At 51.3% G+C, this 21,658-nt stretch overlaps 2 protein-coding genes across 3 annotated transcripts in view; both read right to left on the reverse strand.

Annotated features, from left to right (window-relative positions):
• The window catches only part of LOC122371119 (death-associated protein kinase 1-like), a 49,646-nt gene extending 41,726 nt beyond the window's left edge, over positions 1 to 7,920 (reverse strand). The window contains exons 1-2 of the mRNA XM_043347225.1: positions 7,746 to 7,920; positions 855 to 1,076 (exon numbers count right to left, since the gene is read on the reverse strand). Coding sequence (XP_043203160.1) covers positions 855 to 1,076; positions 7,746 to 7,804 — 281 coding nt within the window. The 5' untranslated portion in view covers positions 7,805 to 7,920. The remainder of the gene's footprint in view (positions 1 to 854; positions 1,077 to 7,745) is intronic.
• Positions 7,921 to 8,821: 901 nt separating this feature from the next.
• The window catches only part of LOC122371112 (casein kinase I-like), a 32,506-nt gene continuing 19,669 nt past the window's right edge, over positions 8,822 to 21,658 (reverse strand). The window contains exons 4-12 of one of the 2 annotated variants that reach the window (XM_043347212.1): positions 19,083 to 19,231; positions 18,371 to 18,485; positions 17,975 to 18,094; positions 17,490 to 17,660; positions 14,428 to 14,576; positions 12,438 to 12,518; positions 11,686 to 11,784; positions 10,254 to 10,360; positions 8,822 to 9,883 (exon numbers count right to left, since the gene is read on the reverse strand). In XM_043347212.1, the coding sequence (XP_043203147.1) occupies positions 9,832 to 9,883; positions 10,254 to 10,360; positions 11,686 to 11,784; positions 12,438 to 12,518; positions 14,428 to 14,576; positions 17,490 to 17,660; positions 17,975 to 18,094; positions 18,371 to 18,485; positions 19,083 to 19,231 (1,043 nt within the window). In that variant the 3' untranslated portion in view covers positions 8,822 to 9,831. The remainder of the gene's footprint in view (positions 9,884 to 10,253; positions 10,361 to 11,685; positions 11,785 to 12,437; positions 12,519 to 14,427; positions 14,577 to 17,489; positions 17,661 to 17,974; positions 18,095 to 18,370; positions 18,486 to 19,082; positions 19,232 to 21,658) is intronic. The other variant, XM_043347213.1, reaches the window with a different exon arrangement.

Below are 21,658 nucleotides of genomic sequence, written 5' to 3' on the forward strand. Positions count from 1 at the left end.
CGTGTTAAATTGCGTTCATTACAATAATCTCGTAACGTCCATATGCTGACGACATTAGGAAATTTCATAATTGCATAACGGAAAGATTTAAGGTGTATAATTAGGGAAAAAGGGTGAACAGTAATGCTGCGAAAATGTAGTCTGGAAGCTCCTTGTGAAAACAGCGGTAGATTATCCATCCAACACACTTTGTTGATGCAACAAAGTCGGTGGATTTCCACGCATCGTAAGCACAAACGATTAAATCAGCTAAATTACACATCATTCCTAGCGTGTGTATAGCAATCGAACCGTGGATTGAACTCATAATGAGTTCAGCGGGTGCGGCGCAACCGCTTACCTCATATACGACTCAGCTGAATTCACAGTCGCGACACAAACGACAGCAGCGGCGAGGATTGTGAACGGCGGGGTCTTGCCTAATTTGCGCAGCAGACCCGTGACGCAATCGCCACCCAGAGTACGTCCTTCATCCGATCAGCTGCACTACATCTCAGTTACCTAAGTGATCAGCATACCGAGCGCATTGCTGAAGCATTTCTCATGAGCCAGATGACCTGCGTCGCATGCATTGGATCACTCCACGCCCCCCCCCCCCCCCCCCCCCCGGCTGTATCTGACTCGTATTGCTTCCGAGCGTTCATGTTGCTGCCTCCTCTGAATGTGTGAATTGTGGAGCTACTCTGCAGGCTGCACTGCTCGTTACTGACATATACATTACCAACATTATCAACATTACCAACATCCTGTGATCCCAGAGCTCACAGACACACCAACTCTAATATGGATTGGCCGGTAATAAGCCAGTTACCAGCCAAGTTACTAGCAAACTCTCCATAAGTCTCGGTACTCACAGCTCCAGGACGAGGATGACCGTAGTGTCGTTGTCGTACACCTCGTGGCAGCTGATGACGTTCTCGTGCGACATCTCCGAGAGCAGGTGCACCTCCTGTCTGATGTCCGACAGCGGCACGCCGCGGCGCGACGTGGCCACGCGTCGCTTCCGGATAAACTTGGCGGCAAACTCGGCGGCCGAGACCTTGCATCGGCACCGACGCACCACGGCATGCTGACCCCTGGTCGGAGACGGGGGGGGGGCAGCGGTCAGCGGGGTCGGTATAAGGGGGAGAGGGTTAGCTGTGAGGTTCAGCTGAGGTCATCGAGGGTTAGCAGAGGTCAGGGGTCACGTGGTGATATGGTGAGTCGCGGTCAGTCGCGAGAGGGAAGCCGAGACGAGCTGTGAGAGAGCAGCTAAGGCCAGCAGGACCACCAGCCGTCAGAAGTTCATGGACGTCACCAATTAAAGGCTTGGCTGTCAACAGGCCAGAGTAGACCACGCTAACTGATTCACATGGGAACTGTAGACAAGCGAGTCACACAGCCAGTTTGCGGTCAGCGTGGTTACCCCTCACCATTATAGGGGAGGGTTTCGGATGCAAAATATTTATTTTTACGTGCGTCGCTCAGGTAATTAATTGTGCAAATATGCATTAAAAGTTTTAATTTAAAACTACCTGTAACAGCACTCATTTTACTGTACAGCCACAAAAAATGAGCGAAAACCATCGTTTCATATTCTAAAGGCAAAAAGTAATGGTGCATTGGTTTGAAAAAAACATCATATGCTCGCTGGGCACATCAAAATAATACATTTCTTTGATACATATTTTGCAATATTCATTCCAGACATCCGATGGAAAGGTGTGGCGGAAATGTACCACGGATTGATAGGTTTGGGTCAGTCTGTCCTGGCATAAAGAATGAATACGCGTTGAAGAAACGTCCGCATGACGTCGTACCAAACGGCGTTCCTTATGAAAATGTCACCACATACCATACAAAGAACTTGAATAACGGAAACTGAATATCTGACATCCCCATCCCGACGATACGGTTAACCACGGGCTGAGTGCCGTCTGCACAGTGATGCAAATGGGGTTCACGAGTGGCCATAAATACGAAAAAGGCCCAAAATTCAAGTTCACTTAATCGAATAAATCGTAATATGGTCAGTCAGGCAAATGTTTGGGGTGTCTGAAAAAGTATGATTTTATTGTTTTTGTCAAAACCGGCCTCGTGTAGGATTGTCAGAAGTCCAGACATTTTCGATGTCGTAAAAATGACTGTCAGGTACTTGAAATTCAAGTGCCGCTAGCGTGCGTGCATGTCATACAAACTGCAAAAATTATACATGAAAATGATCCCCGAAACCTGCTGCTTCTAATGCCACGTCATAAAAAGCCGTATCTATTTTGGTTTGACGGTGAGCTAACTATTTGTAATCATGTTGCAACCGCAGTTTTTTACCAAAAATATTTGCTTTCAATTCACCTACAGCACTTCACACAGTGTGTGCCCGTTAGTGCACATTATCATAGCATTCCCTAATCATTTCTGAGTCGCATCGTGAAAGAATTAAGGCGCTAGCACAGGGCTGACCGGCGCTACAGAAGTTTTCGTCCGGCCATGGATTAGGTATTCCTGGATGGGACACTCCGCCGATTTTCCGACCACCCGGCGGCGGCGGCGGATTTCCCGACGGCGAGGGCGCTGGCGCCATTTTAGCATTGCGGGCTATGGGCGGAGCGTGTCTTTTGGTATACTTTTGTCGTTTATTACTTACCTATAACCGATTTTGATGAAAATTTTTGTGAACCTGGTAGAACAGGAATTCAGGAATGTCATGGAAATATTCTTTTCCCAGTTTTGATTTAAGAAGTTGCTTAAATTCTGCTGACAAGTGAGGGTTCGTGATTACAGCCGAAGAGCTAATGTTAGAATAAAGCTAAGTTTTATGCTATAACATGAAAATAAGTTGATATTTGTATTAAATCATCAATAGGAACTTGTTTGACTGCCGAGGAACGATGATATTTGATGATAAATTGCATCGGCAAGTCAAGAATACCGGCTCAGTTTATGGGCATCAGGTAATGATTCCGTATGTGATAGTGACTAAATGGAGCCATAATAATGATAAGAAAGGACTAAAAATTATGTTTAAAGTGTCTGAAATTGTGTCTTATGAGCTAAAGTTCGCTAATTTCGCCCTCCATTACCGCGTTTTTAGCACGCAAGCCGGTGCAGCGGCCGCCGGCGCACTCGCCGCCGATGTTTCGGAGCTCCGCCACCAGGGCGGCCGCTTGGTCGCCGGCGCTAGTGTTGGGGAATAGGGAGTGTCCTATCCAGGAGTACTTCATCCATGGTCCGGCACAGTCGGGTGCCGCGGCGCAGCGGGCGGCCCGGGGCGGCCGCCCGGACGCCGCGCGGCGGCACCCACTCGCCCACTGCGCGCCCACTGCGGCACCCGACCGCCCGGACAAAAACCTCTGTAGCGCCGGTCAGCCCTGTGCTAGCGCCTTAATTCTTTAACGATGCGACTCAGAAATGATTAGGGAAGGCTATGTTATGGTGGACTAACGGGCACACACTGTGTTAAGTGCTGTAGGTGAAACGGAAGCATTTTTTTCTTAGTAAAAAACTGCGATTGCAACATGATGATAAATAGTCAGATTACCGCCAAAGCGAATGAGATACGGCTTTTTGTGACCCGGCATTAGAAGCAGAAGGCTTTGGGGAACTTTCTCATGCATAATTTTTTCAATTTGTACGAAATGAACGCAAACCAGCGGCGTTTGAACTTGCGAGTGTCTGACCGTCATTTTACGACCTAGAAAATGTCACAACTTCTGACGATTATACACGAGGCAGGTTTTGACAAAAACATGAAAACCATGTGATTTCAGATGCCCCAAACATGTGTCTACTCGGCCATATCGCAATTAACTCAATTTGGTAAACTTGACTTTTGGGTATTTATGGCCATTCGTGAACCCCATTTGCATCACTGTGGTCTGGTTGCATTCTTGTGGAAGCGCCGGTACGTCTGGTCTGGGGGCCCGCTGTCCGTCTGTCATTTGTCGAATGAAGCGTCCCTTTCCTCGTATGGGCCAGTCGACTGGCGTGCCGGTATTCGGAACATGGCTCGTCGGCGGTCGGGGGAGCGACGTGTCCGGTTACCGTACAATGGTCTCTGTTCTGTGGCTGCAGTGAGCGAGCACACCTCGACAGGTAAACGGATCGCAAAAAATAGTCACAGTGGGTGAAACACAGAGAACTAATTTGGTAGGAGAATTTCGTGGCGCAATGGTTATGTTGTGAATCAAATGCTGTTCAGTTACGTTCATTGTCATGTGCTCACAAAACGAATCGCGGCAATATTGTGAAAGACGTCTTATGAAAGCTGTCGAGTGAACAGATTTAAGCGCTGGCAGAGCGTCTTGCAATACCTAAACGACAGAATACACCTGCATCCAGTGCTTTATTATGAACAACTTTCAATCCAACTATTGCAAAGACGGGTTTATCCATAATGCTTGTAAGTTTAGTCCTTAATCTTGTCGAAAAGCTAGTGCTTCCAGATAAAGCGTCACAGAAGCGTTTTACTCGAGAACGCGGTCTACCGTACACCAATCACTCTAAGTTTGTCTTTGTAACAAAGCGAGCGACCGCTCCGCTCGGCCTTGCCAAGTGCGCCGTAGGTGTCGGGGTGAATGGATTACTGCTAACCGGTTCGGTTCGGAGCAGCACCCGAAGCTCCCGACTGGCGGACAGCAGCTGCTGCGATCACCGGCAGCGGCTCAGGTGGCCACCAATTAGCAGAGGAACCCAAGTAGCCAGCAATTACCAGAGAGGAACCAGAGTAACCAGCAGTTACCAGAGGTGCCGAAGCAGCCGGCAGTCACCGGGTAGCATTGGTCAGCTCTGCAGTCCAACATTCAGCAGAGAAAATGGGCATTGGTCCGTTTAGTGCCCTTTTTTCGTCCGAAGCCTGTAAGGCTGCGCGAAGTTAGAACAAAACATAAGAAACGGATTTAACTTTATCAGATACAGTTCGAAATAAGCGCTGTTGCTATGTACTCGGCTTAGCCTTTCATATTCGACAGCCTTGGGTAGGAGTCGCAATGAATGACGTCGTTCTATTGCTTTATCATGGGCAAAACTTGCATCGACCACTTTCAAACTTTTCAACAAAACGTTCAAATTTTACGACAAAGCGGAAGCAGCAAGCGGAAGTCTCGTCTCAAGAACTCAGTCATCAACCATCACTCTATCATGGATCACGTGACCGAACTATCCGCCTGTAATGACCTCTGAAAAGGTCACGGGCCACGGACATCCCTTTGTCCGGGGTGCGACCGCTATGTCTAACACACACTCTTAGCGCACGTTTGCCGACCTGTTGTTACCCCTGTCGACGCTGTCTTATTTAGAACGCTTCTCGTATACCTAGTTATTATGATCAGCGGCGACTTTCTGTTACAAAAGTCAAAACGTCGATAGCACGCGACTGTGTAGATTTGTAGGCACGTCCCGATCTAGCAATTCCACTTGAACTAACGTGCCTCCTCAAAGTCACGCTTAGGGGCCGAGTATAGGTTTGCATTCGTGTTTGACTTGTGCTTAGGGGCGGTCACTTCTCCCATAGGTAACTTACTCCGTTTGCCACGTTTATTCAGAAATCAGAGAGCTTGTGTAAATAATTTTAAAGTATAAATATGCATACACAATATGACATGTTGCCATTATAATGAGACAGTAATAAATGACATTTCAGAATACATATTAGGTACTGCGCCCGTGTGCTTAATTCTGAGCTTACCTAATATATATGGCTTCCAACTTAGGAGTAAACCAAATCAAATGAAAAATATGGATTGGCAATATGATCACCTCTACGAGCGCCACTCGCTACCATACGCACCAGCCAACAGCGCGAATCATCTAGTCAGTTTCCAGTACAATTACGTCCAGGATTCCCAGGACGTAATTAAAAATCTGTCGGGCCGTCCAAACGTCGAGCGATGGGTGGTTTCTCCGTATCTCCGAGTCTGCGTGTCTAGCATGTCACAAATGTGTCGGCCATGTAACAAATGAACGAATCGCAATCATGTCAATGTAGTGACAGCATGGTAGAAAGTATCGATTTTCTCTTTTCATAACCATTCATTAGGCTGCGCGTGTGAATTAGTTAGACGGGAATGCATCCGTTCCAACAGGAATACGGGAGGGCGCATTGAGCCCGAACACGCAATATCCGCACTGAACTTAGATATTGTCCCTTATGAAGAGGCTGGAAAGTGGAAAGGAGACACGGTGAAAGTCTCTTTTACCCTATCTGTACTGTGTTTGCGTATGTATTTTTGCCTTGAACATATGCCTATCTGTGTACGAACTACAAATTTATTTATGGTAATTGGTAGCCGTGCCATTGGTTATCTTTCTTGTTGAGGTTTATTTGCCATTGGGTCTACAGTGCAGGGATATTTCTATCTCGCACTCCTCTGAGGTGCAAAGATAATCTCTGCATCTCTCTGAGATGCAAAGATAAGGTCTCGAGGTTTCATAGCCAAAAATCAAGAGTTCAACTGATGATGGGTCAATAACCGAACGGCATTTTTAATGGCTGTTTATGTATGAAACTTATGAAATAAAAACAAGCTACTCTAAATCTTTTTTTACATAGATGAATACATTTAAATATAATATTGAATTAATTAAGAATAACCTCAACATAGAAAGATATAGGATTCCTCATGGCTCACTCGTGGAAGATCGGATATTCCTCGCGTGTTACAGAAAAACCTCGCTCCTTCGTCGCTCGGTTTTTTAACCCGCTTGGAAAAGATATCCTTATCTTCCACTCGGAGCCATGAAGAATCCTCTATATCTTATCGGGTGTCACTATAAGCAGCCCGTGGCATCTCCTATCTTGGGCTCTCGCCTCTCAGTATCTTGGGTTGCTTGAGGCGAGTCTCATATCTTGGGTTTCTCCCAACCCGGACTATCCCTGAATCAATCCTAGTACGACTCAGGGAGCCCAACCGGGTAAGATAAGATAACCAGGTAAATCGTAGGTGTAGGTACGAATGACTACCAATAGAAGCTGGGGGGGGGGGGGGGGAGGATGGTGAGCACTCTCAATCACTCCTAACACTCGGTACCGCACCCCAATTACGCCACACCGTCTCCGTGCAATGACCACGCCTGTGATCTGTCCACTTCTGGCACATCGCCAGACGCGTGGCTACCTCCCCCGACATAACGAAGACGCCTCTGCACGACCTGCCGTTCGGGCCGGCCGGCCGGGCGGGGTGGGTCAGTCACCCCTGCATCAGAGGAGGGGGAGGGGGGGGGGGGGGCGGACCGACCGGCCGGGTCACCGAGATACATGCTGCCGCTGAGATGACATACAGATAGAAATGGAGTGTTCCAACAGCTTGGGAGACTACAAGCAGATTTGGACTAATTAGCGATGTGCGGGACACACGGCGTAGATAATTCGCATAATTTGTGCGTTGATAAGGAAATATATTGTAGGACGTAGGTACTTGGTTTACGAAGGGAAATGAGCAATCACGGATTTGACAGCTAGATGGATAGAACTGCCAGTCACGCGAAAAGGTAACAAGCATCGAGAAATCGGCTAAACGCTTCTTCAAAAACAAATCCGTCTAGCACGATACCGGAGGATGTAGGCCAGCATGCGGCGGGGACAAAGACGGTGAAATTCGACGGCCAACACGAACGAACACCCTGCCACTGACATTTGCTTCAATAACCGCCTCACCGCTGAGGTTGCCTCGCCACGTGCAGCTAACGGCTATCGCAGCAAAAACACGCACCACAACAAGTTGAACCAGCCCAACCGACCAGTCTTGGGGCTACGATTCGAGGGTACTTACGTGCCGATCTCTTCAAACACCTCGTAGAAGTTCTCGAACGGATCTGTGCGAAACTCCATGGCTGCCGACGTTCCGCAGGTCGCGAGGTCACGCCGCCGCCGCGGCGGCCACAACACAACGGTACGAGCGGCGGTCCGTCGCCTCCCACCGAGCGCCCCACTCCCCAGTCACTGCCGTGTGCCGCGGCCGCGGCCGCCGCGAGCCGCTAGCTGGGCTGGGGGAGGGGGAGGGGCGGTACGGCCGAACGTAGTCAGCTGACCGCAGCCAGCGCCGCCCGCCCTGTGGTGGAAGGCGCGGCTACAAAACGAGAGAATAGTGCAGCAGTGGCGACACCTACAAGCACTATGAGCCCAGCGACATCTAAGGGGAGGGGTTATTCATTATATTAGACTGATTCAGACCGCTATATTTGTGAGTTGTGACGCCCAATATCGCCGCCGAACCATGCCACGCGCAATAAAATTCAGCCGGTTCGCGGGAGCGTCGCTGAAGTTCGCATGTTTAATTCAAGCCGTTACTCGAAACTATTTTGAAACACTCGTGATAAGGATTTTGTCCGAATTTGTTGTGAATAATTTGCGCTATCAGCCTTTCTGAGACTGGATGACGCTTCTTTAGGCATATCTCACTTAGCGGGGTCATGTTAGTTTGTTCCGTTGTTGTTTTATTTTTATAATCCATTCTTGCCATCCTCCCGCTTTCCTTTCCGGGCACTCCCACCCGACAACCGGTGGTGTGGACAAGACCTCGTTGGACTACGCCCTCTCCGGGGTGACCGTTTGAGCGGCAGCGCAAGCGCGGGCTGTTCCATCGGGACATTCCCGTCCCGCCGGGACCACCTCTGCCGCCGCGGCGCACAGACACTCGTTCTTATCCATTCAATTGGTTGTTGTTGTTATTGTTGAAGAGTTAGGGCGCGCAGCAGCTTGGCTCAAGCGTCCAACATTCAATTGGTACAGATCCGCAGGGCTATGAAACGAAATAAATGCCCTCTATCGTCAACCGCGTCATCTGCACTCCTTAGCAGCCCCATCTTCAGTATTTCATCAAACAATATACCAGCAAGGCAGAGATCATTAAAATCGTTGACGCACTTTATTCATAATTAAATAAAATCACGGTCGTGTCTGGGGATACGTACAAATACAATGGCACTCACCACAGTAGGGGCAACAAACAGTAACATACGCGGGCGACTCTGGGCGCCGCTCCGCTCTCAACTGAACCGAGGCTCTCTCTACCGGAGGTCGGCGCGGCGGCCGCCCGCTGCGCGCCGCCAATAGTGAGGTCAAAGGTCGCCACTCACACACGTCAGAGGTCATCCGCCCGGACTACCATCCGTCCACAGCAGCTGACCCGGGCTACACACACTGCGCCGTCCTCGAAACACGCTCTCTGCCGCTCGTGTTGTCTCTCGGTTAGCTCTGGCGGTACGGCGACCCGCCTGCCCAGCTGCCTGGCCTCTCACCGACCGGCCGTCGCTGTCACCACGACTCTCACCGGCTCTCACCGCGACTCTAACACGGCTCTCACACCAGTCCACGCGGCTCAGATTACCAGCCGCCCAACATGACCGCGGCGTCCGCGCCAGCTCCTGTCACCGACTCCAAAACGTCTCTGACACCTCCAAACGATCACCCGACGACCACCGCCGCGCCGCACTAAAACATCCACTCGGGGAGACGCACGCGGCACCCGTCTGTGACCGTCCGCGGCGGCCATCGCAGCGAGGTCAGGTGCTTTACTGGGACGCCACCTGTCCGTCCGGCGAGCTATCCGTCAGGTACACACGGCCGCCGCGCGGCGCGCAGGTCACCGCCGGGTCCGCAGTCGGAGCGGACGGCCACTCGGAGTCGGCTATGGGTCTGACTGACTCAGCGTACTGCCTGTAGAGCGGCGGGACTCGAGAGAGGCGCGGACGGTGCCGGGACGGCGGACGACTCTCGCTGCCACCGGGCGACTCTCCACCGTCTGAGTCATTAACAGAGACTCAGGAGTCACCCGCAGCGACTCAGAGTCAGTCCTCTGAGTCGGCCGGCAGCAGTCCCACGCGGGCGCCCGCTCGCCGCTCGCACCACGGCAGACGTCACTTCTGGCCGCGAGACTTCTTTCTTCGCCGCTTGAAGAAGCAGCAGCACCTGGGAACACATCGGGGGAGGGTACAATCGTTAGATCTCGTGTGCAGAAGGAACGTCGTGTGGCATAAATATCCAGCACGTGAAGATGGCCGGAGATCAACTACCCTGCCACCTCCAAAACAGCTAATTAGCAACATGCACAAAGTTACTTCCGACTTTGGACCAAACCGTCCCCTTCCAACTTACGAGCCAGCATTTCATAATACTCACTACCCAATTATAACAGCGTTTAGCAAAAGCTTCTCGATCTCACGCCCTCATCTCGAGCCTCTTTGCCCCTTCCAGCTGCTCATTGGTTTTCTCCTCTATTCCTTGTCCCAGGCCACCTCCCTCCTTCCCCTCCCTCCCTCCCTCTCTCCCCGTTCCGTACTTGGTCTCGTCGACGACGTCCACGTCTGGCTGGGCGGTGATGGGTGTGATGCTCTGGCCGGCAGTCGGGTCGTCCGGGCCCAGCTCGCCGTTCGCAGAGCTCATCACCTGTGACACGGACAGAACGGGCATGGTTAGCGGCGAGCTAGGGTAGAGCTAAGGGAGCAATCATGGACGAGCTAAGGTCCAATTAGGAAAGAGTTAGAACAGGCAGGGTAAGGAGGAAAATTCGGAGCAAACCGAACAGGTACAGTTAGCAGCGAGCTAAAAAGGAGTTAGGGGAGTAACCAGGAGCGAAATGAAATAGGGATGAGTGAGGACCGAGTGAGGGTGAAAGTAGCTACTACAATTTCGCTACTCACAATTTAGATGTAGATTGCATTTAGATATGAATAAGGATCGCGTTAGGGACGAGTAAGAGTAGGGCTAGAAAGGTAAATGGCTGCACTGGATAGAAAATCAGACAATAACTCGACTTCCTAGTTAGAACAGACAACAGGCTGATTGACACTGGATCAAGTTTGATCAAATTCGATCAACTATGATCGCATCGTGACCCCATTCAAGCAGGCATATCAGTTTTGTATGTATAAGGGTCAGTTTCAGGATGGATAGGACACAAGCCATGGTTACTTCCATCGCACAAAGCCTGTAGTGTTTTTTTTTTCAAATAAAAAGTAAGGCACAAACAGAAAACAGTCAAAATGACAGTGAAGTTGGACTCAACATAAACCGAAAGAAATATTAGTTCACTCCGATATTAATCACACCAGACAAATATCATACAGCCAGAACTTCGAGAAACACGTCAGCGCTCGACACTAAGCAAAACGAGGCAGGAAGCGCATTTATCACACAGCAGACAAATGCTCATCATCAGTCACCTCTCGATACACTAGCGTCCTCCAGCGGAGTCGGACGGACGCCTCCCGGTCGCGGCACATTGGCAGCATCAGCCAGCTTAGCGAGTTAGTTGGGTTAGTCGGGGCTGAATCATTTGTGAACTTATTACGCGCCCATTGCTAGCAGCTCGGGTCGGGGTGTGATGTCGGGTCGGACGAGGTAAAAGCGAGTCGGGTTATATCTGGGTAATGACTAATGATTGTTCCCAATCACCAGGTCGGATTATGTCAGCACGGATTGCGGTTATGTTGGGGCCAGCTGAGAACAATCGGGTCAGGTCGGTCCTTCTGAGTCAGATATCAGGCAAGGACAGGTTAGGGCCGGGCCAGATGTCAGGTTGGCTTAGCTCAGGACAGGTCGGGGGCAAGTTCTGACGGGCCGGGACAGGCCAGGTTCGGGTGTCAGGCTGGGTTATATATCCGACAGGACGGGTAAGGTTTGGGTCGGGTCATCTCAGGTCAGATCGGGACCAGGCTCAGTTTATCAGACCGGGCCGGGTCAGCCAGGTCAGGTCGCCCCTGTCTACTCGCCTGGACGGAGCCGTGCCGGTCAGCCGGCGTCAGCGTGCTGCCCAGCGTGGTGTTGATGGTCCGCTGCCCCTCCGGCCAGGCCGACGGAGCTTTGCTACCCTGCAGAGCACCGCGCCAGCCCCGTGAGCACGTGCGGCGGCGCGCAGCCAAAGCCAGACACGGTGACAGCCGGCCACGGCGCGAGCAGGCAGGCAGCCGCCACGGACACATGAGGGGAGGGGGGACGGTGCGGCGCGGACACAGGCCGGCCATCGAACAGTGGGGTCAGGCGGTGCGCTGTGCGCTACAGTCACGGTGGCCGAACAACGGAGCAACGGCAAACAGCGCCCCATGGTAACGTAAAGCCACCCTCCCCAGGTCATTGAATAAATGCTCTTAGTGCTGATACAGATCAGGCGCGGTGATTTTTGACATAGACCACCGAATTAATCTCAATACCCTTGACTTTGAGTTTAAGAGAATTGCAAGGAGGACGAAAAGAAAATATTCCAGGAAAGCAGAAGTTTGGAAGATGAAACAAGAAAAGAGTTAGTAAATAGGAAGGCTGAAGCGTTAGCAAGAAAAAGCAGATAGCTCGTGATACATAAAATAGGTCAGAGGTCATAAAAATAGGTCAGACGGACAGACGGTGAAAGAGACAGACGACAGACAGACACAGGTGTGAGTGCCGGTGCGATGTCGAACTCCGTGAGTAGGGCGGGCGGTGCAGCGGCACACGCTGCGCCGGAGGGACCATCCGCCGGTGTTCGTACCTTGTTGGTGGCCGGATGCCTCTCGCGAGTCGGGGACACCACCACCTCGGTAGCCGTCTGGAGGGAGCCCACCGGCGTCGACTGCAGACAGATGGGCACACGCGGGTCACATATAAGTCAACCAGTACCAATAGTGTAAGTGTATGTAATACACGTACCAATAGTGTATGTACCAATAGTGTATGTAAGTCAAACAATAGTGTTTGTCTAATGAAGAAACAATATAGTTCACATAGAGGTCAAACACTGGCACTGACTCGTACCCGGTCACCCATCGGTTTAGCACTGACCTCTCGTCTGTGGTAGAAAACAATGAAGAGATGTTAGGTATACTGGCGGCAGCCGAGCGTTACACGGCCTTGGCATCCAGAGGCAACGTTACGTTATTTTGCGAGCCACGGTGAAACAAAAGGCACAGACAGAACAGAGAACGGGCAGAAGAAAATGGATAGGCGTCGAGTATATGTGCAGCTCCGGACAAGCACGGTAACATGGATAAAAGGCCAGCCCATTTAATTGTTGGTAACAGGTATGGACAGAATAGGCGAAAATAAGCGCTGCATGTATACCAATATGTCACAATCTTATCCACTTTCAGATACAATACTACCTTCAATCATAAACTGCTGATGAGTGAGCTTCTACAGCAAGATGTCTAAAACAAATAAAGAGTAGTGTAGCAAAATAGGGACTACGGAGCAACGCCGTCATCATTCAGCATCAAGGAAAGTGGTTTAGAAGCGACCCGTGTCACTCACGCACTGGGAGACAGGATGAGAGAAGACAGAGGCCAGCGGAGAAGCAGAGGACGGACGGAAGAAACGGTCACAGTCGGAGACAGCGCCGGGTCAGCAGCAGGGAGACAGGTCAGGCCAGGTCAGGTCGGGTCAGGTCGGGTCAAGGCAGCGCGGGTCGGACCAACAGCCAGAAATACTGGATGCTACTTGGGCAAAGCTCGCAGACGACGTAGCTTGCGAGCCTAGAACAAGACAGACGAGGAAGTGAGACGACGGCAGGTGAAAGGTAGCGAAAGGATCTGCTATTTACTCTATAGGCATTTTGAGACCGATGCTTCGGTGCGAACGTAAGTAATAGGGAATACGTCTAAATCACATAGGTATGGAAGGTATGGCACACAGTTGTATGAACTTTTTCTGCGGCAGTGTAATATTTTCTGCGTGATACGGTGCGGACTATCCGGACACCTGCGACTTTTATCTCTCTAGCCGTTTGATATGCATGACAAACACACTAACAACAAAGCAAACAGCCACACTGGCCTGTCAACTGCCACAGATGGTCAGATGGTCATGATTGGACTGATTAGTGTACCCAACAACGATCACAAACAAATTTAGCTTTGAGGTGTCCGAAAATCTGTCAAACTTTATAGCACTGCCCCCAGGCAGCAAATGCGAAAGTCCAGAGCGTATGAAGGCATAAGGATACCAACTAGTAACTACCTTGTCGCTGGGCATGTGCGGAGACTTGGAAAGGTTTTCTCTCGGTGCCTATTCAGCAACTAACTGTGCTGGACCTACAATAAGGGCAGCTACCACTTACTGACCTTCATCGACTTAGTTTTAATAATATCCGAAGGAAGCGCGTGCTTCAGCACTTTCATATTCTCCAAAAGATCATCGTGCTGCTCACAAAAAAGGCATCCGTCACTTAGAGTGTGCCACACTCAACAGAGTAATTCAAAACAGTCCCCACAGCCGCCCTATGCGCCAGCGGACACCTCGGCGGCGAGCGCGGCTTCCGGAGGAGACTCAAAGCGTCACCGCTGCCGGCGCAGAAGCGTGTCCCCCACAGCTCCGACATTTGCACCTCAATACTGCTGATGGAACGCGACATTGACACGGCACGCAGTAGTGAATATTGCAGCGCGCGAGCTGCGCGCATCAGCCGGACACGGAAATTAACTGCGTGTTACGTAAGGCGCTATAGAAAAATCGCGCACATCGACACCTTACCGCTGATAACTTACCATGGTGCGTCCCGTCCAATCGAACTCGCCATCGTCCACGTAACCCTTGCGGTCGAACAGGTCCTGGAACTGCTTCCTCAGGTGATCGTAGTCGGGCGTCTCGAAAAAGTCCAACCGCCGCACGTAGCGCAGGTAGGCAGCCATCTCCTCTGTGGATAGACAGCGGACCGTGGAAGTTACGAACAAGCCACAGGACAGACAGATCAGTGAGAAAAACGCGGTCATCTTAAGTTGATTAGCACCTGCCCATTCTAGTATATGCGAGGGTAGTGGTGAGCTTAGTAATTTCAGAGTCCAATAATTATTCTGCTGTTTTACTATTTATTGTCCCATATTGAACGCTTATTAGAAAAGGTTTACATAATAACGGTATTCATCCAAAGTACAAGACAAATCCCACATCGATATACCCGGGGAGGCACCTATCTATCCATCATACACAGTGCAATGTAATAACCGTCTGGCATCCAATCATCTCGGCGACAGGCCAGAGCGTGGCAACTTCAGCAGCAAATATCATCTGCACTGCTATTGATCAGCACTCGACTCACGCATTACAGTGAAGTATAGACCGCCAGCGGCGCTTGGCATTTGGAGCGGATTGTGCTGGCTTATCCGGCCCAAGTGCTTTATACGACCAAGGCCAAGGACTCTACGTTCATGGATCAGCGGTGGCCGAGAGGCTGAAAAGGTCACATCGATTTCGGTTCAGTCGCTCCGCGACAGACCAGTCTACTAAATGAGCACGGCGACTGAAAGGGCCGCCAACACACAAAGGAGACGTCAGATTAGGCTGAATCGCAGCTCCGCAAAATGATCGCAGCAATCAGTGTTTCACAGAAGAAAATTGGCTCTAAGTGAGCACTTCGCGGCTAAGATGCTCGAAATAGCTCGAGACAGAATTCTTAGGCGCCGGTGAAATTAAATTTAGCCCACCCTTCCTGTTGAGGGACGGCACTTCCTTTCATGATAAGCCCTAATCCATCTTCATTTTGGCGTGAGAGACGTGACATTGTGTAAGTATTATCCAAGAGTGCTCATCAGTGTCGGCTGCGCAGTGCGCGGTCATTTTCCAACAATGGCCTTGCCACCAGTTGGGCATGCTAGCTTCCCCAAATAAGAAACTAGACACAAACACTAATCCACGTATCACAAATATCGCTCTTCCTCAATTCTCAAATTTCATCAATTTGATTGATCGGTCAATCAACAACATTCAATCCTTACAATAATAGTACGCCCTGCATTTTGTATCATGCATCGATTTGAAACCATTTTGGCTACATTACACGCTTACCCACATAAATGCAACTCATCCCCTAACCGAGGGGCGAGGGCCAGTTCACTCCCCTCTTGGTGGTGCAGCGATCCCTTCTTCCACTGGGTAGGAATAGGGTTCGTGTTCCGCCCTGCCCCGGAATCGACCACAGCGTTCCGACAGGTAGCCGTGGCAGCAATCCCCGCCCATCCTCGTGCCCTCGTGTATCGTTGTTTACCCTTCCAATAAAGGGCGCTACAAGTACGTACATGACTGAGCTGAGACGTGTATTCCAGTCTGGATCTGTCAATCTTTACCTGAATCTCCGACATGACACGCATCGGTTTTATACCTTGAATCTCGCTTAGCAATCTTGCATCAGATCTTCACTTGCAAGTGACCTATGCAAAGCCAGATTTCACTTCAACCTGTCAGCAGCATCGCTCCTCAACCCTGAATAATGGCCCATCAGCGTGTCGACCGACCCCCCGGGGGCGATCAAATCCCCCGTCACCGCCAATGACACTGCGTCGAACCCGCATCACATTATCAACCAACGACCCGAGCCCCACCGTTGTCATGGCAACCGGCTCGTCAACATACCACGGGCGCCGCCACGCCCCGGTCAGAATTAACTTCACGTCCGAGCTCAGCCCGGCACTGAGTTCACTGATATAGTATCATCGGTCTCAGGGGACGGAGATCCTCCCTATCGGTGTCTACTGGTAGATGGAGCCACCGAGCTCGTGTAGCACGACGTGTCAGGTGTACTAGAGATCAGTGTGGGGGGGGGGGGGGGGAGGTAATGCCGTACCCCGACACCACCGAACGAACTCTTTGAACGCCCTGGAAGGTGTGGTAGCTCAGTGGTAGGCAGTGGTGTTGGTGACGAGCTAGAGTTAGATGATGCGGGAGGCGGGCCGACGGCTCTCAAGTGTCTTCTGCATACAGTCACGGCACAGCTGCACATTTCAAGCCTTCCCTCTATTTAGGTCGCAAAAGCGAAGAAATCAACATAATCAGCGACAGACACGTCCACGGTTGTCGAGCCCATGACTGAGGCATGAGGGGCTACACAAAGTGCAGCAGCTGTAGCACGGTACCACTTCAAACAACCCAAGCAGCACGCCATTACGGGTAGCAGCTGGTGTGCCCCTGCCTCCCTACCCTACCCTCACCATGAATATATCATAACAATAACCATTCCGAGCTGCCGTTCCTGCTAAACCCAATGACGTCATCACTAGCGACTGAGGCACCTGACTCGAGGGCTGCAATGACGCACGGCCTGCCTCCTCAGACGGGCTATCGGCTTAACTTCCCTCTCTAGCACTCAAGGTAGCCCCACGACCTCGTCAAGGCAGGTATAGGATGATTCAGACTGAATAACATAGCCGATATCTGATCAATAATCAGCCGTGGCCATGTAAGATCAGCGCCGTCAAGTACAGGTGGATTTCAGACAAGATAGCACGGCATATCGGAACGCGTCTGACCCAGAAACAGCCTTGTTTTTGCCGTGACATTCCTCGCAAAATACTCAGCGCTGTTACACTTCTCAGAGCTCAAGTGTGCTAGGTACTCGGTTCTAAATCCGGTGCCTTGGAAGGACCGCGATGGCACCCAAACGTGTCAAGATTCGAGATTGAAAGCCTTATGCTTCCAACGACAGCTTTAATTCTGGGCGTCATTTTGCAAACTATCACCACTCTGAGGATTCTTTACAGATTAAATGCCAAATTTAGCCCTTCTTACAGTAATAATTCCTGAACAATCCACCGACACTCCTCTACCACGCTCTCACCTGGGTAGTTTTCGCAGAGCACCTCGACGGGCGTGGCCCGCTTGGTGTCGCCGATCTTCTGGTAGCGCTCTTTGAGTGTCTCTGCCTGGAGACCCTGCCAGGGCAGGCTGCCGCGCAGGAAGTACATGAACATGTGGCCCAGCGCCTCCAGGTCGTCTCGCCGACTCTGCTCTGAAAGACGACAGAAAGGGACGCAGGTCAGCCGGGCTGACATGGCGTGGGACGAATGTCAAGGTAAGCCAAGCCATTGACGGGCTAGTGAGTCACAACCCAGATAAACTAGATTCATATTATAGAGCACAGACGTGATAAAAGCAAAAGATACAGACAATTCAGAAAGATCCGATCATTTCCTCTTCGTCGTTCTGCGTTAGACGTAACGCCAGCCTGGAAGTCACTCAGCGTTCTCAGTTCTCACCTTCGCCGACCATGCAATCGTCAGATATCTCACCTTTACAAGCAATCAAGTTCACCAGCGTTCTCACCTTTTCCGAGGTGGGTGTTGATGCTCATGTAGCGCGCGGTGCCCGTCAGACTCTTGTTCTCCCGGTACGGTATATGCCGGTGAGTCTCCGGGTCTATGTACTCCTTCGCTAAACCGAAATCTGGCCACATAGACACCAACACCACGCGACGTTACGACACAACACAAGTGGTTAAAGTGTTCTTGGACAGGTGACGAGCACACTTGTTGGTCTATACAATTCATTTAGAGGATACGCAATATCATGACAAGGCAATGACTGGTGAGACATTGGGAATAGCCATAACCACTAAGCACTGAGCAGCTAGAACTTCCACGTGAACAGATAGGAAATAAACAGGGAATTTGACAAGGGAGCTTTCGTTATGATCCTCTGGGAGGCTACCGCGATACGCACCTATGATGTGGATGCACTTGTCCCGTTTGTTCGAGCTGCGGCCTATGAGGAAGTTTTCCGGTTTCACATCCCGGTAAATCAGGTGCTTCGAGTGCACAAACTCTATCCTATGTAACTGAAACACAGATACATACAGCATCAGTCAGATACACGGATGAGAGGGACGGGAGGGAGGGCGGGGAGGGGAGCGCTGATTACTGAGTCAATGATGTAAATGTCGTGAAGGGTAAATAAAAGACTAGGATTGGTGAGGATTGTGATTCAGTTTCCACTAATCAGGCTGGGTTCGTGCGGGGAGAGTGCATGGATGCGGGATAGTGGGGTAAATTCCCGTCTCTGTCCGTAGTATACGCGAAACAAGAGCTGAGTGGGTCGGTTATGATGGGTATCCTGTCCCCATTACACAAAACTGCTCCCTCCGCCCCACCCCCCTTCCCCCACCGTCACTTCTCCACCCCAGCACAGACATCCCTGACCAAAGATGTCAGTGATAGAGCAGACAGCAGAGAGAGAGAGAAGTGGCGGTCCTCAGCCCACACAACACCACCAGGACGGAGACGAGACATTTCTCACAGGCACGGAGGGACGAGGTTCAGCACAGGCCAAAACATCCTCTCTGACTCAACACAGCGCCAAAGCCGCAGCGAAGCGACGCAGACAGCCATATGCTGCAGTCTGACTCACACTCTCTGCCACGGGCGCAATGACTCACCAATTGAATGGCTATGAGTAACACGGTTTTCAACGTGAACTTGCGATCACAGAGGTCGAAGAGGTCCTCCAGACTGGGCCCCAGTAGCTCCATGACGAGCGCGTTGTAGCGTCCGCACGGGCCGAAATAGTGCACCCGAGGCACGCCCTCTGTGAAAGACACGAGACACAAGTCAGGTCAGGTCACGCCAGGTCAGGGTCACTCAGGTAGGTGAAAAATACAAGATAAAGGTAAGGTCAGGTCACGCCAGGTCAGGGTCACTCGAGACGTTAAAAAAGAACACGCAAACGTCAGGTCAGGCGACGCCAGGCCAGGACCACTCAGGTCGACCATATACGAATCATGCCTTTGACAAACGTTATGTTCTCAATCGCATCAACAGCGCAGGTGCAATGCGGAAGCTAGTGTCTAGCATCCACATGAGTGTAACCGGTTTTGGACCGGACGCCCCCGCGCCAGCGCGAGAGGCAGGCACCGGCCCACTCAGGGTCGAGAGGCCCGGTACAAACAGCAGGCTACCGGGCTGAGAACGAGGTGCAACGTCTCCAGGGAGCTGGGTAAGCAGCTGAGAAACCGAGGGATGTCAGCTCTGGTGCGCAAAGGTGCATTACAGAATTTAAGCTAATCGTGAAGAGGGGGAGAAAACAACGTTTTACATTTCTGTATTGCTCGTATTCTGGCAGCTTATAGATGCATTTACATGAAAAACCAAACGTAGAAACGGCATCACCACCAGTCAATTCAACCACCGAACGTCATCGAGCTAACTGAGGCGGACCTACGACGGATCGTTGGTGTTGCTGCTTTTGATAAGAGATGTGGTGACATGAGTCTAATCAAGAAGTCGGTGAACCACTTTATCAATCTACTGCGAGTTGACTGGCAGATTTCCCACGACACGACCAACGGTAACCACCAATGACAGTGCTCGATGTCGATCGTTAATTAATGGCCAACACGCTGCGATTCCCAGCTCATTATAATCTAACGCATCTGCAGGAGCATCCAGCCACATCTGCGACTTTTCTGATGCTTCCTAGCACCACAGTCAGTCACGCCGCAGCCCATCTGATGTATATCCGCATCACAAGCACTCTCGACACATGCGACTGATCGCCGCAAATCTCGTTAGCGGGCCGGGCACAGGGCGCGGGATCCAATTAATATAGCACACGGGCGGACGGCCACACCGCCCTGGTCTAGTGGGAGTCCCCTGCCCCTTCCCCTCCCCCCTAACCCGGGCAGCTCGGAGCTCGACGCCCATATTCGGATGGGGTCGCCGGACGAAACGCACCGACAGCAGCGGCCATCCACGGGGATAAGTCGGAAAGGAGTGGATGTTTTATCAACGGAGACGATGCAAACACAGGGGAGATAAGACAGCGAAGCCAAGTTTCTTTAATGCTGCTGGAAAAGAGCCCTAGCGTGGATTCTGGAGATAAGAAACTAAGCCAATTACAGTCGAGATTGTACATGCTTCACGGAAGGCATCTTCGCACGAACCTCGGCAAGAGAGCATCCTTGGTGGCTGCGTTCTTCAGAGGAAACCAGCATTGTCAGAAGTCAGAACTACCTGAACAATGCGGTATGATACGGTACGGGGGAGGGGAGCCGTACCGCGGTGGCTGACTTACATACAGCGATAGGGACAGAGATTGTCCCCAGTCCGGAGCCGGCGAACAACGAGATACACCAACAACAGCACGACACACTAAACAAAGGTAATACACTCACGGCAAATTTTCAAAACGGGAGCCGTGCTGGGCGGAGGTGGCCCAGGCAGACGGAAAACTCTCAGAGCAGAGTACTTTGGCAAAGGAAGCCACCAGAAGTTAAAGGGCTCGGGGCCTGCCGTTGGAGGGCATCGACCTTCCGTACTTCTTATAGCGTAAAATAGCATAAAACAATTTCGAAGTACCGACTAGCTTATCGATGTCGACCACCGAGGAGAACGGCATCTCATCTCATTCAGCAACTCTACTTACACTGCCATGAAACGACCAAAACACCGATTCAAACCCAATTTCATCCCGAGACCACCGCTAGGCCGCTCGGACAGGCCACGTCTCAAACTGTTCCTCTCGCAGCAACAGATGTAAACGGGAACGCTGATTGGGCTCCGGACTAGCCCGTTCGACCCGTGACCACGTGAGACGATGCCACAGGGGAGAGGGATAGAGGGAAGGGGTCAATGCCGTCATCAGGAGTCACAATCAGTGCGGCGCACCTCCCCCTGCCCACAGGTCGATGGCTGATCCCGACACAGAGCAGCACAGGACAGGCTCACCTGAGCATCGTCCGGTGGCCGAGATAAGGCCAGAACCAACCGACCGAAAGAGTGAACAAAGCGGTAATCAACTATACGCCAGGCCTATGTCTTTGGTCACCACGTCCCCAAACCCGGTTAGAAGTTCAGCTCCCAGGCTGAAGGACTTGTGTTCAAGCCGCTCTGTCGCTCGATACCGGTAACCATAGGCCAGAGTCATCCACGGTCGCTACAGAGCCCAACCACAGCCAGACAAGGCAGTGGGAAGGGCGGAACGTGTCCGGGCATAGAATCACACTCCACTATGGCT

The sequence above is a fragment of the Amphibalanus amphitrite genome, unplaced genomic scaffold (genome assembly GCF_019059575.1).
Source record: "Amphibalanus amphitrite isolate SeventyFive unplaced genomic scaffold, NRLGWU_Aamphi_draft 001206F_arrow, whole genome shotgun sequence".
Classification (NCBI taxonomy): Eukaryota; Metazoa; Arthropoda; class Thecostraca; order Balanomorpha; family Balanidae; genus Amphibalanus; species Amphibalanus amphitrite.